This window comes from Hemiscyllium ocellatum, chromosome 12 (genome assembly GCF_020745735.1).
Source record: "Hemiscyllium ocellatum isolate sHemOce1 chromosome 12, sHemOce1.pat.X.cur, whole genome shotgun sequence".
NCBI lineage: Eukaryota > Metazoa > Chordata > Chondrichthyes > Orectolobiformes > Hemiscylliidae > Hemiscyllium > Hemiscyllium ocellatum.
In genome coordinates, this window is record NC_083412.1 from 38,885,026 (window position 1) to 38,908,450 (window position 23,425).

Below are 23,425 nucleotides of genomic sequence, written 5' to 3' on the forward strand. Positions count from 1 at the left end.
CTCTTAAATGTTGCAATTATACCAGCCTCCACCACATCCTCTGGCAGCTCATTCCATATACGTACCACCCTCTGCGTGAAAAAGTTGCCCCTTAGGTCTCTTTTATATCTTTCCCCTCTCACCCTAAACCTATGCCCTCTAGTTCTGGACTCCCCAGCCCCAGGGAAAAGACTTTGTCTATTTATCTTTTCTATGCCCCTCATAATTTTATAAACCTCTATAAGGTCACCCCTCAGCCTCCAACGCTCCAGAGAAAAACAGCCACAGACTGTTCAGCCTCTCCCTGTAGCTCAGATCCTCCAACCCTGGCAACATCCTTGTAAATCTTTTCTGAACCCTTTCAAGTTTCACAACATCTTTCCAATAGGAAGGAGACCAGAATTGCATGCAGTATTCCAACAGTGGCCTAACCAATGTCCTGTACAGCCACAACATGACCTCCAAACTCCTGTACTCAATACTCTGACCAATAAAGGAAAGCATAACAAACGCCTTCTTCACTATCCTATCTACCTGTGACTCCACTTTCAAGGAGCTATGAACCTGTACTCCAAGGTCTCTTTGTTCAGCAACACTCCCATTAAGTGGATAAGTCCTGCTAAGATTTGTTTTCCCAAAATGCAGCGCCTCGCATTTATCTGAATTAAACTCCATCAGCCACTTCTCAGCCCATTGGCCCATTTGGTCCAGATCCTTTTTTAATCTGAGGTAACCCTCTTAGCTGTTCACTACACCTCCAATTTTGGTGTCATCTGCAAACTTACTAACTTTACCTCTTATCCTCGTATCCAAATCATTTATGTAAATAACAAAAAGTAGAGGACCCAGTACCGATCCTTGTGGCACTCCACTGGTCACAGGCCTCCAGTCTGAAAAGCAACCCTCCACCACCACCCTCTGTCTTCTGCTTTTGAGCCAGTTCTTTATCCAAATGGCGAGTTCTCCCTGTATTCCATGAGATCTAACCTTGCTAATCAGTCTCCCTTGTCAAATGCGTTACTGAATGCCCTCATCAATCTTCTTTGTTACTTCTTCAAAAAACTCAATCAAGTTTGTGAGACATGATTTCCCACACACAAAGCCATGTTGACTATCCAGAATCAGTCCTTTCCTTTCCAAATACATGGGCATCCTGTCCCTCAGGATTCCCTCCAACAACTTGCCCACCACCGAGGTCAGGCTCACTGGTCTATAGTTCCCTGGCTTGTCTTTACCGCCCTTCTTAAACAGTGGCACCACATTTGCCAACCTCCAATCTTCCGGCACCTCACCTGTGACTATCGATGATACAAATATCTCAGCACTTCCATCAGACTACTCTGCTTCACTTGCCATATTTTCCAATGTTAAAACCAGTTGTATTGTCTGGTTGAAATCCAGTCGGGCTTCAGTTAGTAGACACTTTTACGTGGTTACATCATTCAACCTGCATACCAACCAGTCAGCATCTCATTAAGGGTCAATTCAAAGATTAATGCCTCTACCAGTCATCTTAAACTAGTCAAAAATCCTGACATGGATTCCCCTAATTTTTGAATTGCCGAGTAAAACTGCAGGTGTCTCAGAATTAGGCGTGGTGATTTACATTCCGTCAACTCTTGAAAGGTTTTAGTATTTGGTGCCTCTATAATAGAAAAAGCTGTGGGTCCACAAGCTGTCAGGAGAATTACTCTTTGCTTTTCATCTGTCCCAATGTCATTTGCCCAGAAAGAAAATCACATTCTTTCCACATTCTGGACCCAGTCTTCAACAGCAGGGTCAAATGAGTCAAGCCTCCCAAAGAGAGGCATGATGCAAGCAATGTCTACCCCAACTCAAAGACAACTGTTGCAAGTAAATTTCTTCAAGATGTGACCCACTCTCATTGTCACTGAAATAAGTCCACAGAGGCAGGTATCCCATCACCAAGTCACCATTTATTTATAAGTGGAAAGTCGTTGACTCTGGTACAGCCTGGTCAAAGTCAACGCCCAGAGTGACAGTCTGTCAGCCAGGGCTCCTTGATTGGGCCAGATTAACAGCCCCAGTCAGGGAACTCAGCTTCTATGAGATCCACCCGGCTAACTTGATTACAATCACGACAGTACTGCATTTTCCAAAGGTAGACAGAAAGCTATTCAAATAGATGTTCATAAGTAATATCAAACCCTGCAGTAAAATGGTATTTTAACAGGCATCTGGCTCAGGGGTAGACAATATCTGCATATTAACTTATATTTATAATATATATATATAAAATATATAAATATGGTTGATCCTAATTCAGCATTTATTCCACAACCAAATGAAATTAAATTGCCTTGTTTAAATTCAATGCAAATCTCTAAATGTCAATGATATCTCAGCAGGCCCATTCCATGAGTTTAGTTTTTGGTTGTTCTTTCTTATTAGTGTCGACAAATAGTTGAGATAAAGCAGTGAAAAGCTTAATAGGCCCATCATACCTACCCAAGTTATTGTGACTATCTCTAATGTTTTGAACATATAACATTTAGATTGCCTTATAATTGGAAACCTGCTCAACTACTGTTGCTTGGACAACTGCCATGTAATCACAGGGGAAACAAAAGTGAGATACTGTATGTAAATTTGGTTTTGCCGGCTTATTCATTGAGTAGAATAATTTTTTCAAGAATTAGATACTCAGAATACTTCACTATCTTTGGGCTTTATTCCAAGTGGTGCATAAAACTGAAAATGTACTCCCAGTTTGGATGAAGATGTTCAGTGCAAGAAGCAACCTGAATGATGTAAATTTATCATTGAGCTCTCAGTTGAGAATCATAAAAGTCACATCAAAGATTGAATATTGCTGAAATGAGAAAAAGGCCTCCCTTAATGGTGCTAAGATAGCCTAGGGATAAACATTCAGATAAATTTCAGCTTCAATTTATGTTGAACCTTTTTTTTATGCATTATGTAATGTAGGTTTATGTTAAATTTTGTATGAGTTGCATAATGCTATAGGATGAATAGTTGAGCATGCTATAATGTCCACTGCCAACATTAAGACCTGATTAGTCATACCAGACATTACCAGGTCATGACCAAAGTTTAAGGTACAGTCTGGTCAAAGTCAACTCCCAGAGTGGTCTTTACCCCAGAAATCTACCTTCATCACAATTTCACAGGAGCATTCACAATGTACTTTTGGCAAATATGAAATTATCAGTTTGGAATTAATTTTTATGGAAAATGGGCGGCACGGTAGCACAGTGGTTAGCACTGCTGCCTCACAGCGCCCGAGACCCGGGTTCAATTCCCGACTCAGGCAACAGATTGTGTGGAGTTTGCACATTCTCCCCGTTCTGCTTGGGTTTCCTCTGGGTGCTCCAGTTTCCTCCCACATTCCAAAGATGTGCGGGTCAGGTGAATTGGCCATGCTAAATTGCCCGTAGTGTTAGGTAAGGGGTAAATGTAGGGGTATGGGTGGGTTGCGCTTCGCCGGGTCAGTGTGGACTTGTTGGGCCGAAGGGCCTGTTTCCACACTGTAAGTAATCTAATCTAATGGGCAAAATTTATTGTTGTGTATTTATGCTTCCTAGAACCTGGGATAAAGTGACTTCAACTGATTTCAGAAAGAAGCTTTACTAAAAAAGAAACAGATCTCCATTTTGTTTCATGTCATTTGAAATTCCGCTGTGTCCTTCAAAATCTTAAGATAACATAAGATTATTTATGGGCTTCAACTGACAATCTTTCTAGCGAAAGCTCATTATAGTTGTCTGCTGAACTGAAGCCCAAGTAGTCTTTGAACTCTAGTGAATCAACTTAGTGAAGCTTTGAAGATCAATGGGCCCTATTCGTAAATTCCAATCAGATAGGAGAACACTTTCCATTTCCAAGAACTGTCAGAGGTTTTGAGCCCATTGATTTTTTCATAAAGCAATGATTTTAGAAAACTCCCACTTGTTTCTTGCTTGAATCACAAACTATGATTGGGATGAGTTATCAGCCATTTTGTTTCTAATATGAGCTGCTTAGTATCTTCTTATTTAGAATTGTTTGATGGAGCAACAATTATTATAAGCTTATTTGTCATGTTTTTAGTTCAGATCAAGTAGTGTGTTAGGTGGTATCGGAATTCGATAGTGAAATGTGGAAGTTGTTTCACTGCTGCCTCACAGCGTCTGTAGACCCGGGTTCAATTCCCGCCTCAGGCGACTGACTGTGTGGAGTTTGCACGTTCTCCCCGTGTCTGCGTGGGTTTCCTCCGGGTGCTCCGGTTTCCTCCCACAGTCCAAAGATGTGCGGGTCAGGTGAATTGGCCAAGCTAAATTGCCCGTAGTGTTAGGTAAGGGGTAAATGTAGGGGTATGGGTGGGTTGCGCTTCGGCGGGTCGGTGTGGACTTGTTGGGCCGAAGGGCCTGTTTCCACACTGTAAGTCTAATCTAATAAGTAAACATCATGTTGGGAGTTTGAAATTTATTAGGTAGCATTACAAATAATTCTTGGAGGCAGGGGAAAGGGTGTGGAGTTTTAACCACTCACTCAGCCAAGATGGGCAAAAGGATGGAGCAGGGAAGCAAGTTTAAAAATTTGAGAACAGGAAACCTCAGCCAAAACTGTTGTCAACATTTCCATTTTAAACAAAGGCAGTTTTGGAGCCTGGGGTATTGGGTGACTAACTGCTGTCTGAAACTGATACTTAAATGTATATATTTTAATGAAGTTGCACGGCTTGAGTTTTGGCTGCGTTTTAAATGTAATGGCTGCAGACCAGGTTTCTCAGCTGTCAGGAAGTTTGGAACTTGGAGGTAGGTTTCTAGAGTCGGGTGTAATTTTCAGCCCTTCCAGTCAACTGGGAGGAGCAGACATACTTCACTTCACTTGTCTGCCTACCTTTCTGTTCCGCCCAATAAAAACTGTTTCTCATTTAATGTGTTTGGATTAAGCCTGAACTCAGCATTACAATTTCTCTATGGTCACCCTAATCTACCTAACTGAAGGTCTAATCATGGTCAACACCCTCAATGTTTCTACCTCCAGATAATCTCCTATCTCCTGTCACCTCCCACCTCTCCAATAACCATCATAGTGTATTCTCTTTTGTTGGAGATGGTCTTTGCCTGTCATTTGTGTCACTGACACTGACATGAGGCTTCCCATGTGTCAGCCCAAGCCTGAACATTGTCCTGGATCTAGCTGCACTTGAATGTGAGCTACTGTGCCATCTGAGAAATTACAAATACAAATTGTGCTGAATGTTGTGCAATCATCAGTGAATATCCCCTCTTCTGATCTTCGAATGGAAGAATCAGAATTATTAATGCTGCTAAACACAATTGAACTTAAGACTCTACCCTGAGGAACTTTGGCATTGATGTCCTGGAGTTTAGATGACTGACCTGAGCAATTACAGTTATGTTCCTTTGTGCTAAGTATGACTCTAACCAGTGGAGAATATTCTTCCTGATACCCATTGTCTGTAGATATGGTTAGAGCTCATTGATGCCATACTCTGTCAACTGTTACCTTGGAGTCACTCTCACTTCCCTCCATGAGTTCAGCTCTTTTGTCTGTGGTTGGACCAAGACTACAAAGAGGTCAGAAGATGATTGGCCTTGTGAAATATAAAATGAGTATCAGTAAGCAGTTTATTGGAGACTGGCTTACTTGAGGGCAGTTTTCTATTATTGCTGTGTGGATGGCAGTGTTGTCAATATACTGAAACAGCTTAGCTGGGACTGTGGCGAATTGTGAAGCACATGGTTAATGTACTGTTGTCAGAATGTTGTCAGTGCTCTTAGTCTTTCCTGTAACTAGTGCCTTCAGGCATTTCTTGATATTGCATGGAGCTAATTGAATTGACTGAATACTTCTTGTGATGTGGGGACCTCAGGAGGAGGCCAAGCTGGATTGGATAGGAACTTCCTAAAGGAATAGCTGCAGTGATATTGACATCACCCTACATTTTAAAAGTTGCTAGCTGAAATATCTTCTTAAAGGCAAACTGTTTGGAATTCCGTCAAGCTAATGGCGTCTCACCCACCATCAGCTCACTGGTTTGTGGAGGGGCATGTTGGTGGCAGTGGAATCACATGCCCTTCAGATTCTTCGGGCTTTCTTAATGATTGTTGTCTCAGGCACAACAGTTTATGCCCACTGAGAGCTGCCAGCCAGTTGTAGGCTGCTAGCCCATCATTATGTCAGTGATAGAAGTAATATAGTAGATTATTGTGGGATCCTGACTAAAGGTGTTTGCAGACAAGATGGAGGAAACAGGCTGAATCAGCTCTGAAAAAAAAAGTCCATAAGCAAGATAGTATACAGTACTTGTGGTTCACAGCTAGAATCTACCCACAAGTAGAAGTTTAATGTTCTCTTTCCATCATGTACAGTCGGTGAACATTTGGGATTATTCATCAACACTGAGAATTCATGAATCTCACAAATTCATAGATGCATTTAAGGGAACTAGAAAAACATGTAAAGGGCAGCACAGTAGCTCAGTGGTTAGCACTGCTGCCTCGCAGTGCCAGGAATCCGGGTTCGATTCCAGCTTCGGGTGACTGTCTGCGTGGAGTTTGCACATTCTCCCTGTGTCTGCTTGGTTTTCCTCCAGGTGCTCCAGTTTCCTCCCGCAGTTCAGGTGAATTGGGCATGCTAAATTGCCCATAGTGATAGGTGCATTAATAGGGAGTAGCGGAATCGGTCTGGGTGGGTTACTCTTCGGAGGGTGGGTGTGGACTTGTTGGCCCGAAGGGCCTATCTCTGTACTGTAGGGAATCTAAAAGAATGGAGCAGATGGTTGTATTGATAGAGTTAGTTGGAGAGAAGTAGGAGGAGGCTTGAGTGGAGCATAAGCACCAGCATTATTGAGTTGGGCCAAATGATTACTTTTAATGTTATAGCTCAATGTAACATGGAAGGACCCTGTTTGTTTCTAGTAAGTTATCTAGTAAGAAATTGAAAATTATACATATTTTATCTTGTTTTATCCATTGTTTCCTTGATAAAGTTCAAACAAAGTCCTTAGATTGTATCCTCCATCAGGCTGATCACAGTAAGAATTAAATCAATGATGGTATTATGTTCCAAGGCGATAATGCTAATGCTAAACAATGGACCTTCATTTGCTTAGCAATTATGGGGACAAAAGATATCTGTATCTAGTAGTTAATCCACACATACTCATACACCCACCTATGCTATTATTATTGATGCATCAGATGTAATAGTACTCCAGACTAAGAGGCCAGTCACGAAATTGGCATATTAAATACCCTTCCTCTTCAAAAATAACCTTTAATTTGATTGATGCTGAGTCAGAGCTTACAAAGGCTCTATAACAAATTATTTCTGCAAAACCATGTCTGTTGTTACAGACAGAGACCACCATGGTGTCATAACTTTAAAATGATATACACACAACGTATAGCAAAAAAAAGAAAAGATTTCAACCTATTATACTTCAGTACACAGTAGATTGCTAAAAATGTTCAATCTGAATAAGAGAAAATAGTTTTTTTTAAAAAAATCTCTTTACAGTGATTAAGTTATTGTGATTTAATTTAGTTTAAAATTGTAGTGTAAGTCTACATTCTGTTGGTACAAATCAACTGCTTTGTAGCACAAAGGAACTGCAGAAACCTATTTTTACATCATACTGCACTTGAATGCAACATTGAAAGGGTTCAGAAAAGATTTACAAAGATCTTGCCAGGGTTGGGGGATTTGAGCTATAGGGAGAGGCTTAACAGGCTGGGGCTATTTTCCCTGGAGCGTCGGAAGCTGAGGGGTGACCTTATAGCGGTTTACAAAATTATGAGGGGCACAGATAGGGTAAATAGGCAAAGTTTTTTTCCCTGGGGTCAGGGACTCCAGAACGAGAGGGTATAGGTTTAGGGTCAGAGGGGAAAGATATAAAACAAACCTACGGGCAACTTTTCCACACAGAGGATGGTATGTGTATGGAATGAGCTGCCAGAGGAAGTGGTGGAGGCTGGTAAAGTTGCAGCATTTAAGAGGTATTTGGATGTGTATATGAATAGGAAGGGTTTGGAGGGATATGGGCTGGGTGCTGGCAGGTGGGACTAGATTGGGTTGAGATATCTGGTCGGCATGGATGGGTTGGACTGAAAAGTCTGTTTCCATGCTGTACATCTCTATGATTCTATGACCATCTAAAGCAGAAGAGAGAACTCGTCTTGAGAGTAGACTGTGTTAAGCACAACAAAAGCAACAAGATTTGAATCATTTTGTTTACAGTGTGCAAAACCTGTCGTCTAGAAATTTCTGTGTTTTCAGTCGAATTGTGAGTACAGCCACAATGCTGACCTCTGCCCAACAACTGACAAGTAATTTCTTGGTTTGTAAACTTGGACAAATCTAACCTGCCAATTACCGTTCTATCAATCTACTCCTAGTCATCAGGAAAATAATGTGTTGTCAATATTTACAAACTAATACCTGACAGCCTTGATCCAAACTGAATTCCACATGTGAGATGTGAGTGAATGCCCTTGATTTGTGGGAGTGTTGCTCAAAGAACTATTGTAAAACAGGGAGTGAGAATGTCACTCCCAGTGATTGGACTCACATCTAGTACAAAACATCTTCTGGATGTTGGGTTGCAATCATCTCATCCCAGGCCAAAGTCTCATGCCCAGCTACCCTCAGTTGCTTCATTAATGACTTTCTCTCCATTATAACTCCTCCATCATGGCCTACTGCTACTCCTATATTCCTATATCAGAAGTGGAGGTGTTTCTTGGTAATTGCAATATATTTAATTATGTTTATAATTCCATTGGTAATGAAACATTCCCACTTGCAAGACCAGGGCGACATGCAGATTTAGGCCAATAAATAACAAATAGCATTTGTCTCTTACAAGAACCAGACAATTTTACTGCATTCTAATGCACGGTGGCACGGTGGCTCAGTGGTTAGCATTGCTGCCTCACAGCGCCAGGCATCTGGGTTTGATTCCAGCCTTGGGCGACTGTCTGTGTGGAGTTTGCATGTTCTCCCCATGTCTGTGTGGGTTTCCTCCGGGCACTCTGATTTCCTCCCACAGTCCAAAGATGTGCAGGTCAGGTGGATTGGCCATGCTAAATTGTCCATGGTGTTAGGTGCATTAGTTGGATGGAAATGGGTCTGGGTGGGTTTCTCTTCAGTGGGTCAGTGTGGACTTGTTGGGCCAAAGCACCTGTTTCCACACTGTAGGGAATCTAATCTTATTAGTTAATCTAATTTCTCCTGAAATTAAATGGCATGACCATCATTAAGATTTCTACCATTATTGTTTTGGGTCAATAGTAACCAGAAACTGAACTGGGACAACAAGTTAAATGCTATATAATGGTGATTTAAGCAAGGATGAAGCTGGGGGTCTGTGGTAAGTAGCTCATGTCCTGATTTCCCAAAGCTGCTTCTCCATTTGCATGACAGAAATCAGAAGTGCGATAAAGTTCTTATTTCCGTGGTTGTAGTGACTAACGGGTTGGTGACGATTCACCATGGCACATTCGCTGCCGCCAATTAGCCACTGCCGGTTCGCCACCAGCATTTCTCCACTGGGGTCATTTAACCTTTGGAGACTATTCACCACCAGAAAGATATATATATATATGCACTGATTGTTTTCCCTCCCGCCTGTTCTTTCATATTTCTCAGTGCCTTTTACTTATACAACCACATAGTACATATTGATTAAAAAAAGGTGAAAGAAGTATCATTTTATTGGTTCATACATAAAAATGAGTTACAAACACTTGCGGCGGTGAATCGTCCTCAGCAGCCAATGGGCGGTGGCGAAGCGTCCTCGGCGGTGAAAGGGCAGTGGCTAATTGGCAGCGGCGAATGGTTCCATCCCGATTGCAATATTCAGGAAGCTCCACAACATTGAGATAAAGCAGTTCACATAATTGGACATCCATCACAAGATTAACTAACTACTTTTGCCTCCTAACAATAGCTACCATCACAAGATTAACTAACTACTTTTGCCTCCTAACAATAGCTACAAGTGTGTATTATCCACAGAGTTCACTGGGGCAACTTGATAGACTTTTTGAACAGCATCTTTCCAATTCTCAATTTTCAAAATCTAGATAAGGGCAAAATGTGCATGAAAGTGTTGTTCTACTTAAGGTTCCTCTCTGAGCAACATGGTGTGATTAAAGCATATATCATTCCTTCATGGTCATTGAGTCAAAATCCTGGATTTCTACCTAAAAGGAGGCATTTTAACCACATAGATTGCTGTTGATCAAGAAGAAGACTGTCACCACCTAAGGATAACTAGTAATGGGCAATACCAGTAATGGCCCACATGTTCAGAATTTTTTTATTTAATTGTTTTGTTTTAATTCATTGTTAAACATGGGGTTCCCACTAATTTCTGCATTGGTGACTTCATTGAAAGCAATTATGGATCCCTAATTATTTAGTTGGTGGAACTAAGCTAAAGATAGAATTGCTGGCGGAGAAAGAAACAAAGGTCACATTCTAAGAAGGCAATTGTCGTTGTTAACACTCACACATTATCATGTTTTCCTCATGCTGGAAAACCATGATTTAAAGTTTGAGTTGCCAAACTATACAAGGGTTTAGGTTGGGAAATCTAATGTAATTGTTTCCAAGCTTATTGCCCACGCAAAAATAGATGGGAGTGTGAATAATGCAGAGGATATAAAGAGATTTCATGGTGTCTTAGACAAGTGAGTGGACAAATATGTGGAAGACACAATATTTTATGGAGAAATGAGAAGTTTTCCACTTTGGTAAACAGAATGGTAGAGTATTATTGAAATGGTGGTGAATTGAGAAAGGTTGACCTAGGTGACTTTATACACTAGTCATTGAAAACAAGCATACACTGCAGCAAGCAATTAGAAAGGCAGATGATACATTGGTCTTCATTGTCAGACCATACCTGGATTACTGTGTGCAGTTCTATTCCCCTTACCTATGAAAAGATATGCATACCATGAAGAGTATGCAGTGAATGTTCACCAGACTAATTCTTGGAATGGTAGGTTCATTGTATGAGGAGAGACTGGGGATACTGGATCCATATTCACTGGAATTTAGAAGAATTAGATTGAAATATATCAAATCCTGACAGGTTGAGCAGACTGGATGCAGGGATGATGTTGCTGTTAGCCAGTGAATCCAGAACAAAGCGTATAGGCTCAAGGTTCACAGTAGGTGAAATTTCATTGAGTGTAACTAACCTATGGAATTTTCAATCACACAATATCTGGATGCAAAATCATGGAATATATCTAAGGAAAGAAAAAACTAACAGGAGTTAAAAGTGTCCAGCAGTATGGGGAGAAAGCAGGAGTGTGACATGAAAATAGAGAATCAACCATAACGGTTAGCACTGTGGCTCAGTTGTGAGCATTGCTGCCTCACAGTGCCAAGAACCCGGCTTTGATTCACCCTCCGGCAACACTCTGTGTGGAGTTTGCACATTTTCCCTGTATCTACATGGGTTTTCTCCAGGTGTTTTGGTTTCCTCCCATAGCTCAAAGATGTGCAGATTAGGTAGATTGCCAATTGTAAATTGCCCGAAGTGTCCAGGGATATATAGGTTAGATGAATTTGCCATGGGAATATTTGGTTACAGGAATAGAGTGGGCGGAATTTCTTTTAGAGGAACAGAGTGGACTCAATGGGCCAAATGGCCTGCTGCCACACTGGGGATTCTTAGAAGGAGGACCGCTCTTAATTAGCCAAATGTCACCTTCTGCTCCTATTTTCAATATTCTAATCCTTAAGGATTTCTCTGGAGTCTCCAAGAATTGGAAATCTTGGCGGCTATTTCGGGATAAAAACAATTATCGGGGCATAAACATGTTGCATTCCTTTATGGATTTTGGATACGTTCAATTATTAATTGTAAAAATATTGATGATGGAGAGAAAGGTTGTTTTGACCAGATAAGTCAGTTAGAACTGAGAACTCATGATTAAACCTCTCAGAATATGTTCTTACAGAATTGGTAAACTTACTTGAAAGTGAGTGTATGACGCAGTAATAGCAACTACGGTGCAAAATATCCTGACACCCATCGCTACTGCCAAAACAGCAGTGGGTCAATGCTGTTGACCCCCTCATTGGTGTTTAATCTGGTCCCAAATCCAGGTTTAGTGTCATGTGCATGACGGAGGTGACCATATTATATCCAGCATTTGTTTTTGAGTGGAGTGGGATAGGGTGAAACAAATTTTACAGTGGTGTTCTGCTACTGCATTTCAGGTTGTTCTGCTTGAAGAAGACTCAAAACATTACTGCTTCTAAAACTTAAATAGTCACTTTTCCAATGAAAGCTAACTATTCTGTAATCAGTTACTAGAAGAGACTGGTCATTGCTTCAGTTATGGTCCCATATCTACAAGGCTCTGACACTTAGCATGCCATTGTAATTGGTTTTGGACATACTAGACTGAAAAACTGTAAGCATGCCTGATGGTATTGCCGTGCCAGTCTAACTTCTTTTAAAGGGGGAGAAAAACTCTTTTAAAACAAAATCTGCACCAACTCCTGCAGAACATGCTGCTTTGTATAAGATTTGGAATTGGCAGAACTTTGTATAACAGAGAGAAAGTTCGTTGCTAAGAGGCTGAAAAAAAATTACAATATGTAAACCAGCAAAAGAAATTTCACCTTGAAAGTCAGATATTCACTGTTGCTAGTCAGTGTTTCCTGACTGTAAAGATGAAAGGTGAATCACTCTGCAAATAAAGCTTGAAGAATAGTACTGGAATGGAATAGAGAAAGAAAGAGCAATTGATTGATTTTACCAACAGATGTGTGTGTGTGTGTGTGTGTGTGTGTGTGTGTGTGTGTGTCAGAAATGTAAAATAATTACTTTGCTTCAGACTTTGTCAGAAAGATATGATCAAGTGGGTATGACACCGAAAGAATAGATTGCCATATTTAAAATAAAAAGGCAAGCAATATTAAGTAAATGAATCAATTTCAAAGAGGATAAAACCCATGGTGTGGAAATATTGCATTTTAAAAGAATCTAAAGCAGAGTTGCTAATACACGTAATTAATAATTCATGACCAAATGGTCTTGTGTCAATGGACTGGAGGAAAGCCACCTTCATACCTATACTGAGGAATGGTAATGGAACATGTCCTGGGAAGTGATGACCAGTCACCTTAATACTGATATGAAAAATGGTGGAATCCTTACTCAAGGAGAATCAGTGCCAAACCTCACTGATTCTGTGAAGAGGGCACAAAAAGAGGAGACAAAGATAATGCTGCCAATGTAATTTCTCCACATTTTCTAAAGTCCTTAATAAGGTGCAATGTAATGGTATAATATCAAAGTTTGTAGAGTGAGAAAACAAGAAACAGAATGGATAACTTTCTGTATGCAAGGCTGAAAACGTGATGGTAAAGAGGAGCAGTTCTGAAAGAAAGAAGTTGGACAGTCAGGTCCCACAAGGTCACGCCTGTACCACTGTTGTTCATAATTTAAATTAACAATCTCGCCCTTTGACCAAAAAGACTGTTTCCACATATGGGCTGGTGGAAGCATGGAGGTCATACTCAACACTGAGGCAAACTACAAGAAAATAATGAAAGAATAAATGCAGAGTAAACATGCAATTGACAGATGAATTTCAGAATAACTGTGTGAGACATTACATTTTGGTAAGTATAATAAGGCATTCCTGGACAGTAGTTGAAATATGAATTTAAGTGGAGTAGAAGTGTGAATGAAGAATAAATGCACAACTCATTAAATTTATTTGATGAGGTCATAAAAAACAAGCCTTGTCCTTGGACTTATTTCCAGAAGCCAATTTATGCAAACATGTATAAACTTTGTTTAGACCACATTTGGATCACTTAGCACAATTCTGCCCATCATTTTATGGAAAACTGCTCCCACTCCACCAACTAGTCTACCTTCATCAGAAGTGTAGTTAATGAACCACTTTGTGCATGCAAACTGAGTTTCTGCTCCAGTTCCTGCAAAGCTACCATAGCTTTGCGGAAATTCCAGGACATTCTTTGTACAGTATGAATGGCAGAAGATTAATAAAATGTTTTTATGCATTCATAAATTCCTGATGTGTTGATTATTTTCCATAGAAAATGGAAGTGGAATTGAATAAATATTAACAGTGTACAATATTTGCAGTTATGAAGAATTATGTTCTCCTGCCTCTCAGTTCACACTCCATGCCCAGTGTTATAAGAAGAAAGTTAATTTGGCCAGTTATAAGAAGCCCAATACATTTAATAGAAAAACACTGAAGACTATTCTTTTTCAGCTCATGTGTTGTTTTATTTCACATCTTCATGCTATTATGCTTGAATATCTTATTCAAAAAGGTGATATTCAATTCAATATGTTTGTCCACACCAACCAATATTGTGGAAATTCCAATTTACTCCTGGTTGTAAGTCTTGGACAAACCCCCTTTGCTATAAGTCAGTATGTGGTACAGCCCCAAAACCACACTAATCACCATAGGCATAATTATTTGCTTGTTTAAATGTTGTCAAGTGTAGTTACTTTCTACTGCTATAAACCAAATTAAGTGACTAATATGGGTAAAGGTTGTGTGATGATAAATTCCCTAAATATTTAAATTTGTGACAGTCACTAACTCATTCTTAATCCTCAGTTGAAAGTATTGCAGAGTTCATAATTGGACATACAGCTGTGTTTATGAAAAGGCTGTGCTAATGAAGCTGACTAATGTGTGTGAAAATAAATGGTTTCACAGGGCCGGTGAGAGGGAGGCTGCGCTGGAAGCAGCCCTCAGATTGCTGCAGCAGTTCTATCTGGATTTGGACAAATTCCGGGCCTGGCTTACAGAAGCGGAGACCACTGCCAATGTCTTGCAGGATGCCACCTATAAAGAGAGACTGTTGGATGACACCCAGCTGGTTCGACAGCTGACTAAACAATGGCAGGTACATGTGGTGTTGTGTTTCTAATATATTAGCAGTTTTATCATAATAGCTTTGCTCTTGTACATATGATAGGCAATATCTCAATGTGGGTTGGCAAAATGAGAATTGGTCAACTGGAGATCTTATTATTTTAATGAATCGTTGCTTTTTAGCAGGATTTAAGCTCACTAAGGTTTTGTGAAATGTTTTTAAAGTTGGACCCGAGAAGGCAGTTATCTGTCTTCAGCATCCATTGAGTTCTCTCTGTTTTCAGGTGATTGAAAGAAGTTTATAAAACACATTTTTCAAAGAAAGAATTTATGGAATCTGTCTTCTTTCTATCATTCTGCAGATAGTAATACCTATTTGAGTGAAATGGATGTGTCATTTGCTGTATAACGTGCAGTTCTCTAAGCGTGAAATCTCAGACACAGTCCACTTATCAGGAGATCCAGTGCATCTTAGGAATTGAGATTAATAGTATTCTTTGCCTGAACAGAACTGCTTAATGCCTGCTCAAAATTGTGCCCCACACATTCACCTTCAGCCACAGATAGAAGCATATTCTTATTTTGATTAGCCTCCAGTCTGAGGAAGGGTCACTCGATCTGAAATGTTAACTCTGATTTCTCTCCACAGATGCTGCCAGACCTACTAAGCTTTTCCAGCGATTTTTGTTTTTATTTGTGATTTATAGCATCCACAGTTCTTCTGGTTTATATGCTAATTTGCTTACAAGTTAGGGGAAGGGCCAGTGACCATATTATATAGCAATAGGAAATTTCAAAAGATTTGAGATACTTTGATAAGCATTGATTATATTACAGTAAACGCATGTTTTTAAAAGCCATTGGATTACAAAGCAAGGAAATCAAGAAGATGAGAAGGATCACATGGACTTTGGATAAGCATGAGTTACTTCTGGTGCATATTTATTCTCCTCTCAAGAGAGATCTATATTGGAATATATCACCATTAACCTGAGATTTAGAACCAGAGTCTTAATGTGTATGTTTTCAACATTCAAAGGGAAGGGAATTTTTTCAAAGTGGGAGAATAGGCATGTTTGTCCGTAATATATAGCTGCAGCTCAGACCCGTGTATTATGTTAATAAACACCTCAGACCTGTATACTATGTTGAGAAGCAGTTTATCCACTGAAGGGTCAACATAAAAGATTTCAAGCTAGAAGGACAATTTGTAAGTCTCACAGAGGTCTTAACATAAGTCGAAAGAAAGCACGTCCGGAGTGAAAAGATCTGTAATTTAAATGCAAGAAGATAAACCATTTTCCATGCAAGTGTTTAGGTAGTAAGCAGACAAACAAAGATGATTGCTATGAAACTGTCCAACATTGTTTAGATAAATCGTGCGTGGGTATGATGGGAGGTTGGAGGGAGATTCAAATCATTCAATTTACACTTCAGAGCAGGTTGGCAATGTCAAGTGTAAAGGAGAGAATGATTTATAACTGGTGCAATGAAGACAGCAAAATCAAGTGAAGTGTACCAGATGTCAATCATATCCTTGAAGATAAAGTTGAGACTCTGTGACCGAATGATGCTCACTCCAAAAGGACAAGTTAGTCTGAGAATCCAATATTGCAGCATATCTGAAGATCTGAAATTTTAGATATTGGACATGAAACTGAAGCTACTCAACTGAACAGAAGCAAGTCAGAAGCACAGACTGGTAACCCTAAATGCTGCAGAAGTGATTTACAATGTTGCCTTAAACACCTGTTTCCTTTAAATTCACAGGCAATGACAACTGATGAACAGACAAGCAAATACAAGACAGAGAGCGGCTGACTGCAGAAAAACAGAAAGGAATCTTGTGGATGAGGGCACAAAAGCCAAAGACTGCATTGTCAGACAAATCTTTTCAGTTAATGAATTTAAAGGAAACAGGTGTTTAAGGCAACAGTGTAAATCAGGAGAGTCAGCTGAACCAGAGAACTCATCATGAGCAGTACGGTGGCTCAGTGGTTAGCACCGCTGCCCCACAATGCCAGGGGCCTGGGTTCAATTCCACTCTTGTGCGACTGTCTGCATGGAGTTTGCAATTTTTTTCAGTGTCTGCATGGGGTTTCTTCTAGGTGCTCTGGTTTCCTCCCACAGTCCAAACAGTGTAGGTTAGATAGATTGGCCATGCTAAATTGCCCATAGTGTCCAGGGGTGTCCATGCTTGGTGGATTATCTATAGGAAATGAAGGGGAGTGGGGTGGGGTGGGGGAATCTGGGTGGAGGATTGGTGTAGACATGATAGGCCAAATGGCCTACTTCCACACTGTCGAGATTCTAAACAATAAATATGATTCCAACCAGCAGATGTTGGAGAGGAAGCTGACAACCATCATGTGACACAAACACGTTCAAGTCCTTTTCTACCATGTGTATAAATAAACACACAAAAGCTGAAATAACAAACATTAGCAAATGTGGGACAATGTATTGTTTATAACTTGGGTAATTTAAAATAGATATATTAATGCATTTTAAAAAAAAATTTTTTCCACCCCTGTTCCAGAGGCTGATTGAGACCCTTAAGTGGCCACTTCAGTTTAACCAAAGTGGACACGGGAATCAGTGAGTAGAACAACTGCCTGGCAAACTATGTCTGGTTATCTGTGCCCTTCGGTGGTATTCTTCATGTTTGGAGCTTGATCAAGTGTCCTAGCATCAGAGTGGATGGAGCCCACACAAAACCCTATTTTCTCCTTCATGTTGAATACCATTCCTCCCTTACACTCTGGCTTACCCTGCCCATGCCTTCCTTCATACTCCATTTCCCCCCACCTCCACCACCACCAACAAGCATTTCCCCAAGACCTCTATTCCATGTGCATTCACCTGTATCCTGGAGATCCATTCATCAATCCTCAAGGTAGGCTCAATGTTATACTGGGCAGTGGCTGTTGCTTCAGATAGTGTCACAAGTGCTGGAGATCTGGCAGTCTTTGGCCTTTTAGATGATGAGAATTCAAGAGATGAGTTACAGTGCACAGAATTCCTGGCCTCTGACGTGTTCTTGTAGTCACATTAATGATATGACTGGTCTAGTTCAGTTTCTGGTCAATGGTAGTTACTAGGATGTTGATAGTAGGGGGTTCAGCATGGTATGCCATTGAATGTCGTGGTGTGTTCGTTAGATTCTGTCGGAGGAAGTCATTTCCTGGCATTTATGTGGTGTAAAGCTTGAACGTTGTCCTTGTATTTCCTCCTAAGTGGGATCTTGATTGACTGATCACCTGATAAATATACCTGGCCTCTCAGAGAGAAACAATTTGCTGCTCCGATTGCCCCTCTAACTGGTTTGCAGCACGTTCTATCACATTCATTCAACTCCGCTCAAAATAATTCGACAATTATTGAAATTCCTCCTTATCCTTATTTAACTTTATTTTGGTAACTCTACGCTTAATTTCATTGACAATGATTCCCTTCCAACAAAACAGCCGCACCCCCAGCTGTCCCACTATTGGATTTATAGACTCTTTTTAAAATCCCCTGCTTCAACAAAGGTCACCTCCAACAGACACAACTGTGACTCATCAAGTGTCTTTTGATTTTGCTTCTCTGAAGAGCTTTCAATGTAGTTCTATCTTAATGGCATCACAAACGGATATTCTTAATGTCATTTCTATTCTTTAAGTACAGATTTTTATTTTGTAGTCCTAACACCTATTGAATAAATAATTGCTTAAAAGCATTTCTGTTGTATCAGATCATTGCAGGGAAAAAAAATTTGAAATTCATCTGTAACAATGTTGCATTTCTGTGACAAATGCCATTCTTAGAAAAGTTTGGTCACAGACAACGTTTTACTCAGTGCTTCTGCACTAGGGTAATTGAAAATGTGGTGACAGTTCCAAATTCATGATAAACCAGCACAGTGCGTGAAATCCTGTGTACTGTATTCTGGCATAGTGTAACTAGTGGGTTTCCTGTGAATGCCTTTAGGCAATCTAACATTTGAAGTAAGACTCAAGAGAGAGAACAAACATTGCAATCTATCCAAGGTGACCTTACTCTGGTTTTATATACAGCATTAGTAACCTACTGTCAAATAGTCTACAGTTTCTGTACTGTTATTTTTCAATACAATAGATGGAAAGTTATGTTTCAGTAACATAGCTGGAAAATGAAAAGAAAGTCTGTCAGGGAAAAAAGGCACCATTTAGAAAATACTAATCAGAATGATTACCTTTGAAAATCCTCTTTTATTTAGGCAAATTTGAGGAGTCCCTAGGATTCCAGTCTATCTTAGATTTTCAGTCATTTGGTTTTGTGTGCGTTTCCTTTCCTTCCTGATGTCTGATGCAGAGGTGATTGGCTAATATTAATATGCATCTATTGTTGCATCTATTTTTTTTCTAATAAAGAGCAAAATAGGAGCACCATACAATCTGAAAATTAAACCAGCCTAAATGCAATGCAGGTTTCGCACGTCTCCCAGAAGGCACAGCTTAAGAAAAAAGATGATTTATTCGTGCAGACCTGATTATGTTTTCTCAACCAGATGTTTTTACTAAATCTGGGAAAGTAGGGTACTGTTTAATTATTAATTTCCATGATTTCTAAACATAATTGTAGTATTGCCTTGATTACCACTACTGCACAAGATGAGATATCTGCTGTCTCTATCAGTAAGAGATTAACAGTAAGGGCTGTTTGAGGGAGTTACCTGCAATCATTCTCCTTTACCTGTACTTTGTCAAGGGCCTGTGTAATGATGTGTGGTAGGGGATACACCATTTTAGAGTCTTTACTGGAGACACTGTCTTTAATTAACAAGACAGTCTATTGCATAAAAGTGATAAATCCAATCGTAGAACTAGTCCGGCATAATTACTAGAACTGTTGGAACTGTATAGAATGCAAGTGTTCCCTATGAAAGCTAGCATGGAACTTCTCTTCTCCACCTTTAGATTAAGTGACATAATCAGATTGTGTAGAACTGAACATGACATGAACATTAACTCCGTCAGAAACATTACCTTCTTATTGATTATGTCAACACGAGCTTTTTATAATTCACTGGTTTTAATGTCAGATTACCAAACAGTTTTGGTGTTTTACTAGGTTGTTAGTGGCTATCCTCTGAGCCTTTTCTAAAGTTACAATATCACCCACTATGTGAAGGAACCAAACACAATCCAATAACCAAGAAATCTTGTTCGTCTCGCTTGGAAAACGGGCATTGTGTTTGGATTTACATCACTGCAGCACTGGGACTCAACCTTGAAAGACTAATGTAGTTTAGTACCTGAATCTTTCTTGATGTTTTAGAGTTTTTGACCCTGGCATTAACTGGCTAGTCCTAAGCCTACTCATTCTCTTGCCATATCTCTATGAAATGCACATTTTGGAAAATTATCCTATTTACCTTGGGAGCCAGCTACAGTCTATTTTTTATTATCTAAGGTTCTAATATCTGCATAAATCTTCATATCATTTGCAAAATTGAAAACCATCTACATCTTCATCTAGACCATTAATTAAAATGGGAAAAAGCGATAGCCATAACTCTACAAGTAACCAGTTCCCATATTAAAACCATTAACAATCTTGTTAAATGTGGAAAACTCCTCAATGGGCAAGACACCAAAATTAATCATCAAAAAAAAAGGTTTGTGTTCATATGACACCATGCGATCATGGAAGCCAATAACTCTAGATTTAGCAACTAATCTGGTTGAATCAATTTCCGTGAATTTAGTATCACAATAGAAAGACAGAAGCACCACCTTGCACATGTGTTTACTTTCTCTGCCATTTTCTTTCATGAATGGCCCGGTAAAGTGACGGGAATAAAGCACTTACTTTTGCAGGTGGCTGTGTAACTAACCCCTACTTTTTAAAAAAAATCCATTCGCTGTTGCTTGACGTGCTTGTGCTTCTTTGTTTTTGCCAGCATTTTCACATGTTCTTCAGTACAGGTAAATCAAATTCACTTATTTCTTTGGTGTAGTGTTTTTATGGGACCTTGAGATCTTGATTGAATAATGCAAAATTCAGACAATTGACATTCGGATCATCAAGGTTCCTCTGTATGTGCTGCCTTTGTGATATCATTCAAAAGTATGGCTTGGTTTTTACACATACCCTTTGACACCAAACTAATCTCACAGCACCACCTCTCTCTATTCCTCCACTGTTGCTAAATTGTCAGACTGCTTCTCTTTGATTCAGTACTGAGTGAGGAAAAGTTTACACGAACTACATTTCCTGTTTATTGACCCAATACCACCTCCTTGTAATTATCTGAGGTTAAGTGAGACTGTTCACAACCTGTGTTATATTTGACCCAGAGATGAGCTTCTGACTACACATTCACGCCATTACTCACACCATCTACTATCATCTCTGTAATATTGCTCAACCGAGCCTGGTCTCCAGTCACCTGCAGCTGAAACTTTCATTCATGCTTTTGATACCTCTAGATTTGACCATTTCATTACATTACTGACTTGTTTCCTCTTCCACTCCATATTCCTGATGTAATGGTGCCAGTGTTGGACTGCGGTGGACAAGGTCAGAAGTCACACAACACCAGGTTATAGTCCAAAAGGTTTATTTGAAATCACAAGCTTTCAGAGCATTGCTCGTTCATCAGGTGATCACTTACACCTTAAGTAAATAAGCTTGTGATGTCATGTGACTCCTGATTCAATGTTCTGGATATTTGAGATCACACAGAACTCTACTGTCGACACCTTAACTTGAATCCACTTCCATTCGCCTATTACTCTTGTGTGCTCGTACCTATGTCAGCTCCCACTTAGGCAATGTTTTGTTTTTAAATTACTCATCCTTATTTTCAAATGCCTCTCTACCCTCTCCCCTCCACATTTCTGTAGCTTCTTCCAGCCCCACAACCCTCTGAGCTATCTGCACACTCTGTTAATTTTGGGCTAAGTGCAAAGTGATCCTGTAAAAGTCTTGGGAAATAATAAAGCTGCTCGATATGTATGTTGGTTGCTGTTGTTGGTTTGGTCTGAAAGATTAGCTGTTTCAGAATCTGCGGTAGGACCTGGTCTGGGGAAGAGCTTCTGTTCTGGTTTCAACTGAGTTTCTGCTCTCCATGATCCACATGGCTAATGAGAGAACAAGGTCGTTGAAGTTGCTAGGGTTGGGGATGAAGGTCCTGCTGACAACCCTGCCCCTTTTTACACTATTGACCTTACTTTGGGTATGTGTATCTCTGCCCCTTCTGGATTTAATGTGCCAGAATTACGTAATTAGAACCACCCAGAGTTTTGGTCACTTTCTTTTCCAAAAACTCAGATTTTATTGCCCTATTGAATTTGTTTGACAAGGCAGTGATTGCATTGTATGACATGATTGAGACTAATGGGATTCATTCCTTAATAGTTTTCAATCATTGTTATTTTTGAGCTTGTAGGTGAAACATTTTTCTGAGGTGAGTCTGTAATGTACTAATTCTCTGTCCTGTGTTTGTATTCTGCATTTGTATAAGCTGTTTTGTAGGTTAGTTATTCATTGTAATAAGAAAATTGAATGAGCTCAATTTGGGGAAAAGAAGGCTAATGAATGCCAACCCAAGCAGTTGATTTCCAGAAAGCAAATGCACTTTCCTTGCAGTTGAAACAGCACAGTTAGCAAGTTTGTGTTTTAAATTTCTTCCATGACTGCAGGCTTGCCACAAATAGTATATGCAAAATTCTCTGAGCCACCAATCATTTTTAGAAGATTGCCAAAGGGCCACACGTAAAGTGTCATCGTTTCCACTTCAGTACTGCATGCTCTCCGAATAGACAGAAGTGAATGGTTCATATTATAATTCAATACTAGGAGAAAGTGAGGACTACAGATGCTGGAGATCAGAGCTGAAAATGTGTTGCTGGAAAAGCGCAGCAGGTCAGGCAGCATCCAAGGAGCAGGAGAATCGACGTTTTGGGCATGAGCCCTTCTTCAGGAATGAGGAAAGTGTGCCAAGCAGGCTAAGATAAAAGGTAGGGTGGAGGGGCGTTCGAAGTGCAATAGGTGGAAAGAAGTTAAAATCAACGAGGTAAAAACAATGACTGCAGATGCTGGAAACCAGATTCTAGATTAGTGGTGCTGGAAGAGCACAGCAGTTCAGGCAGCATCCATGGAGCAGCGAAATCGACGTTTCGGGCAAAAGGCCTTCATCAGGAATAAAGGCAAAGAGCCTGAAGTGTGGCGAGATAAGCTAGAGGAGGGTAGGGGTGGGGAGAAAGTAGCATAGAGTACAATAGGTGAGTGGGGGAGGGGATGAAGGTGATAGGTCAGGGAGGAGAGGGTGGAGTGGATAGGTGGAAAAGGAGCTAGGCAGGTAGGACAAGTCCGGACAAGTCATGGGGACAGTGCTGAGCTGGAAGTTTGGAACTAGGGTGAGGTGGGGGAAGGGGAAATGAGGAAATTGTTGAAGTCCACATTGATACCCTGGGGTTGAAATGATCCGAGGCGGAAGATGAGGCGTTCTTCCTCCAGGCGTCTGGAAGTGAGGGAGAGGTGGTGAAGGAAGCCCAGGACCTCCGTGTCCTCGGCAGAGTGGGAGG

General features: G+C 40.2%; 1 protein-coding gene across 7 annotated transcripts in view; it reads left to right on the forward strand.

Annotated features, from left to right (window-relative positions):
- Window positions 1–23,425, forward strand: part of dmd (dystrophin) — a 1,983,095-nt gene that overhangs the window by 1,653,714 nt on the left and 305,956 nt on the right. For all 7 annotated transcript variants that reach the window (XM_060833515.1, XM_060833512.1, XM_060833514.1 and 4 more), the window contains one exon: window positions 14,712–14,901. In XM_060833515.1, the coding sequence (XP_060689498.1) occupies window positions 14,712–14,901 (190 nt within the window). The remainder of the gene's footprint in view (window positions 1–14,711; window positions 14,902–23,425) is intronic.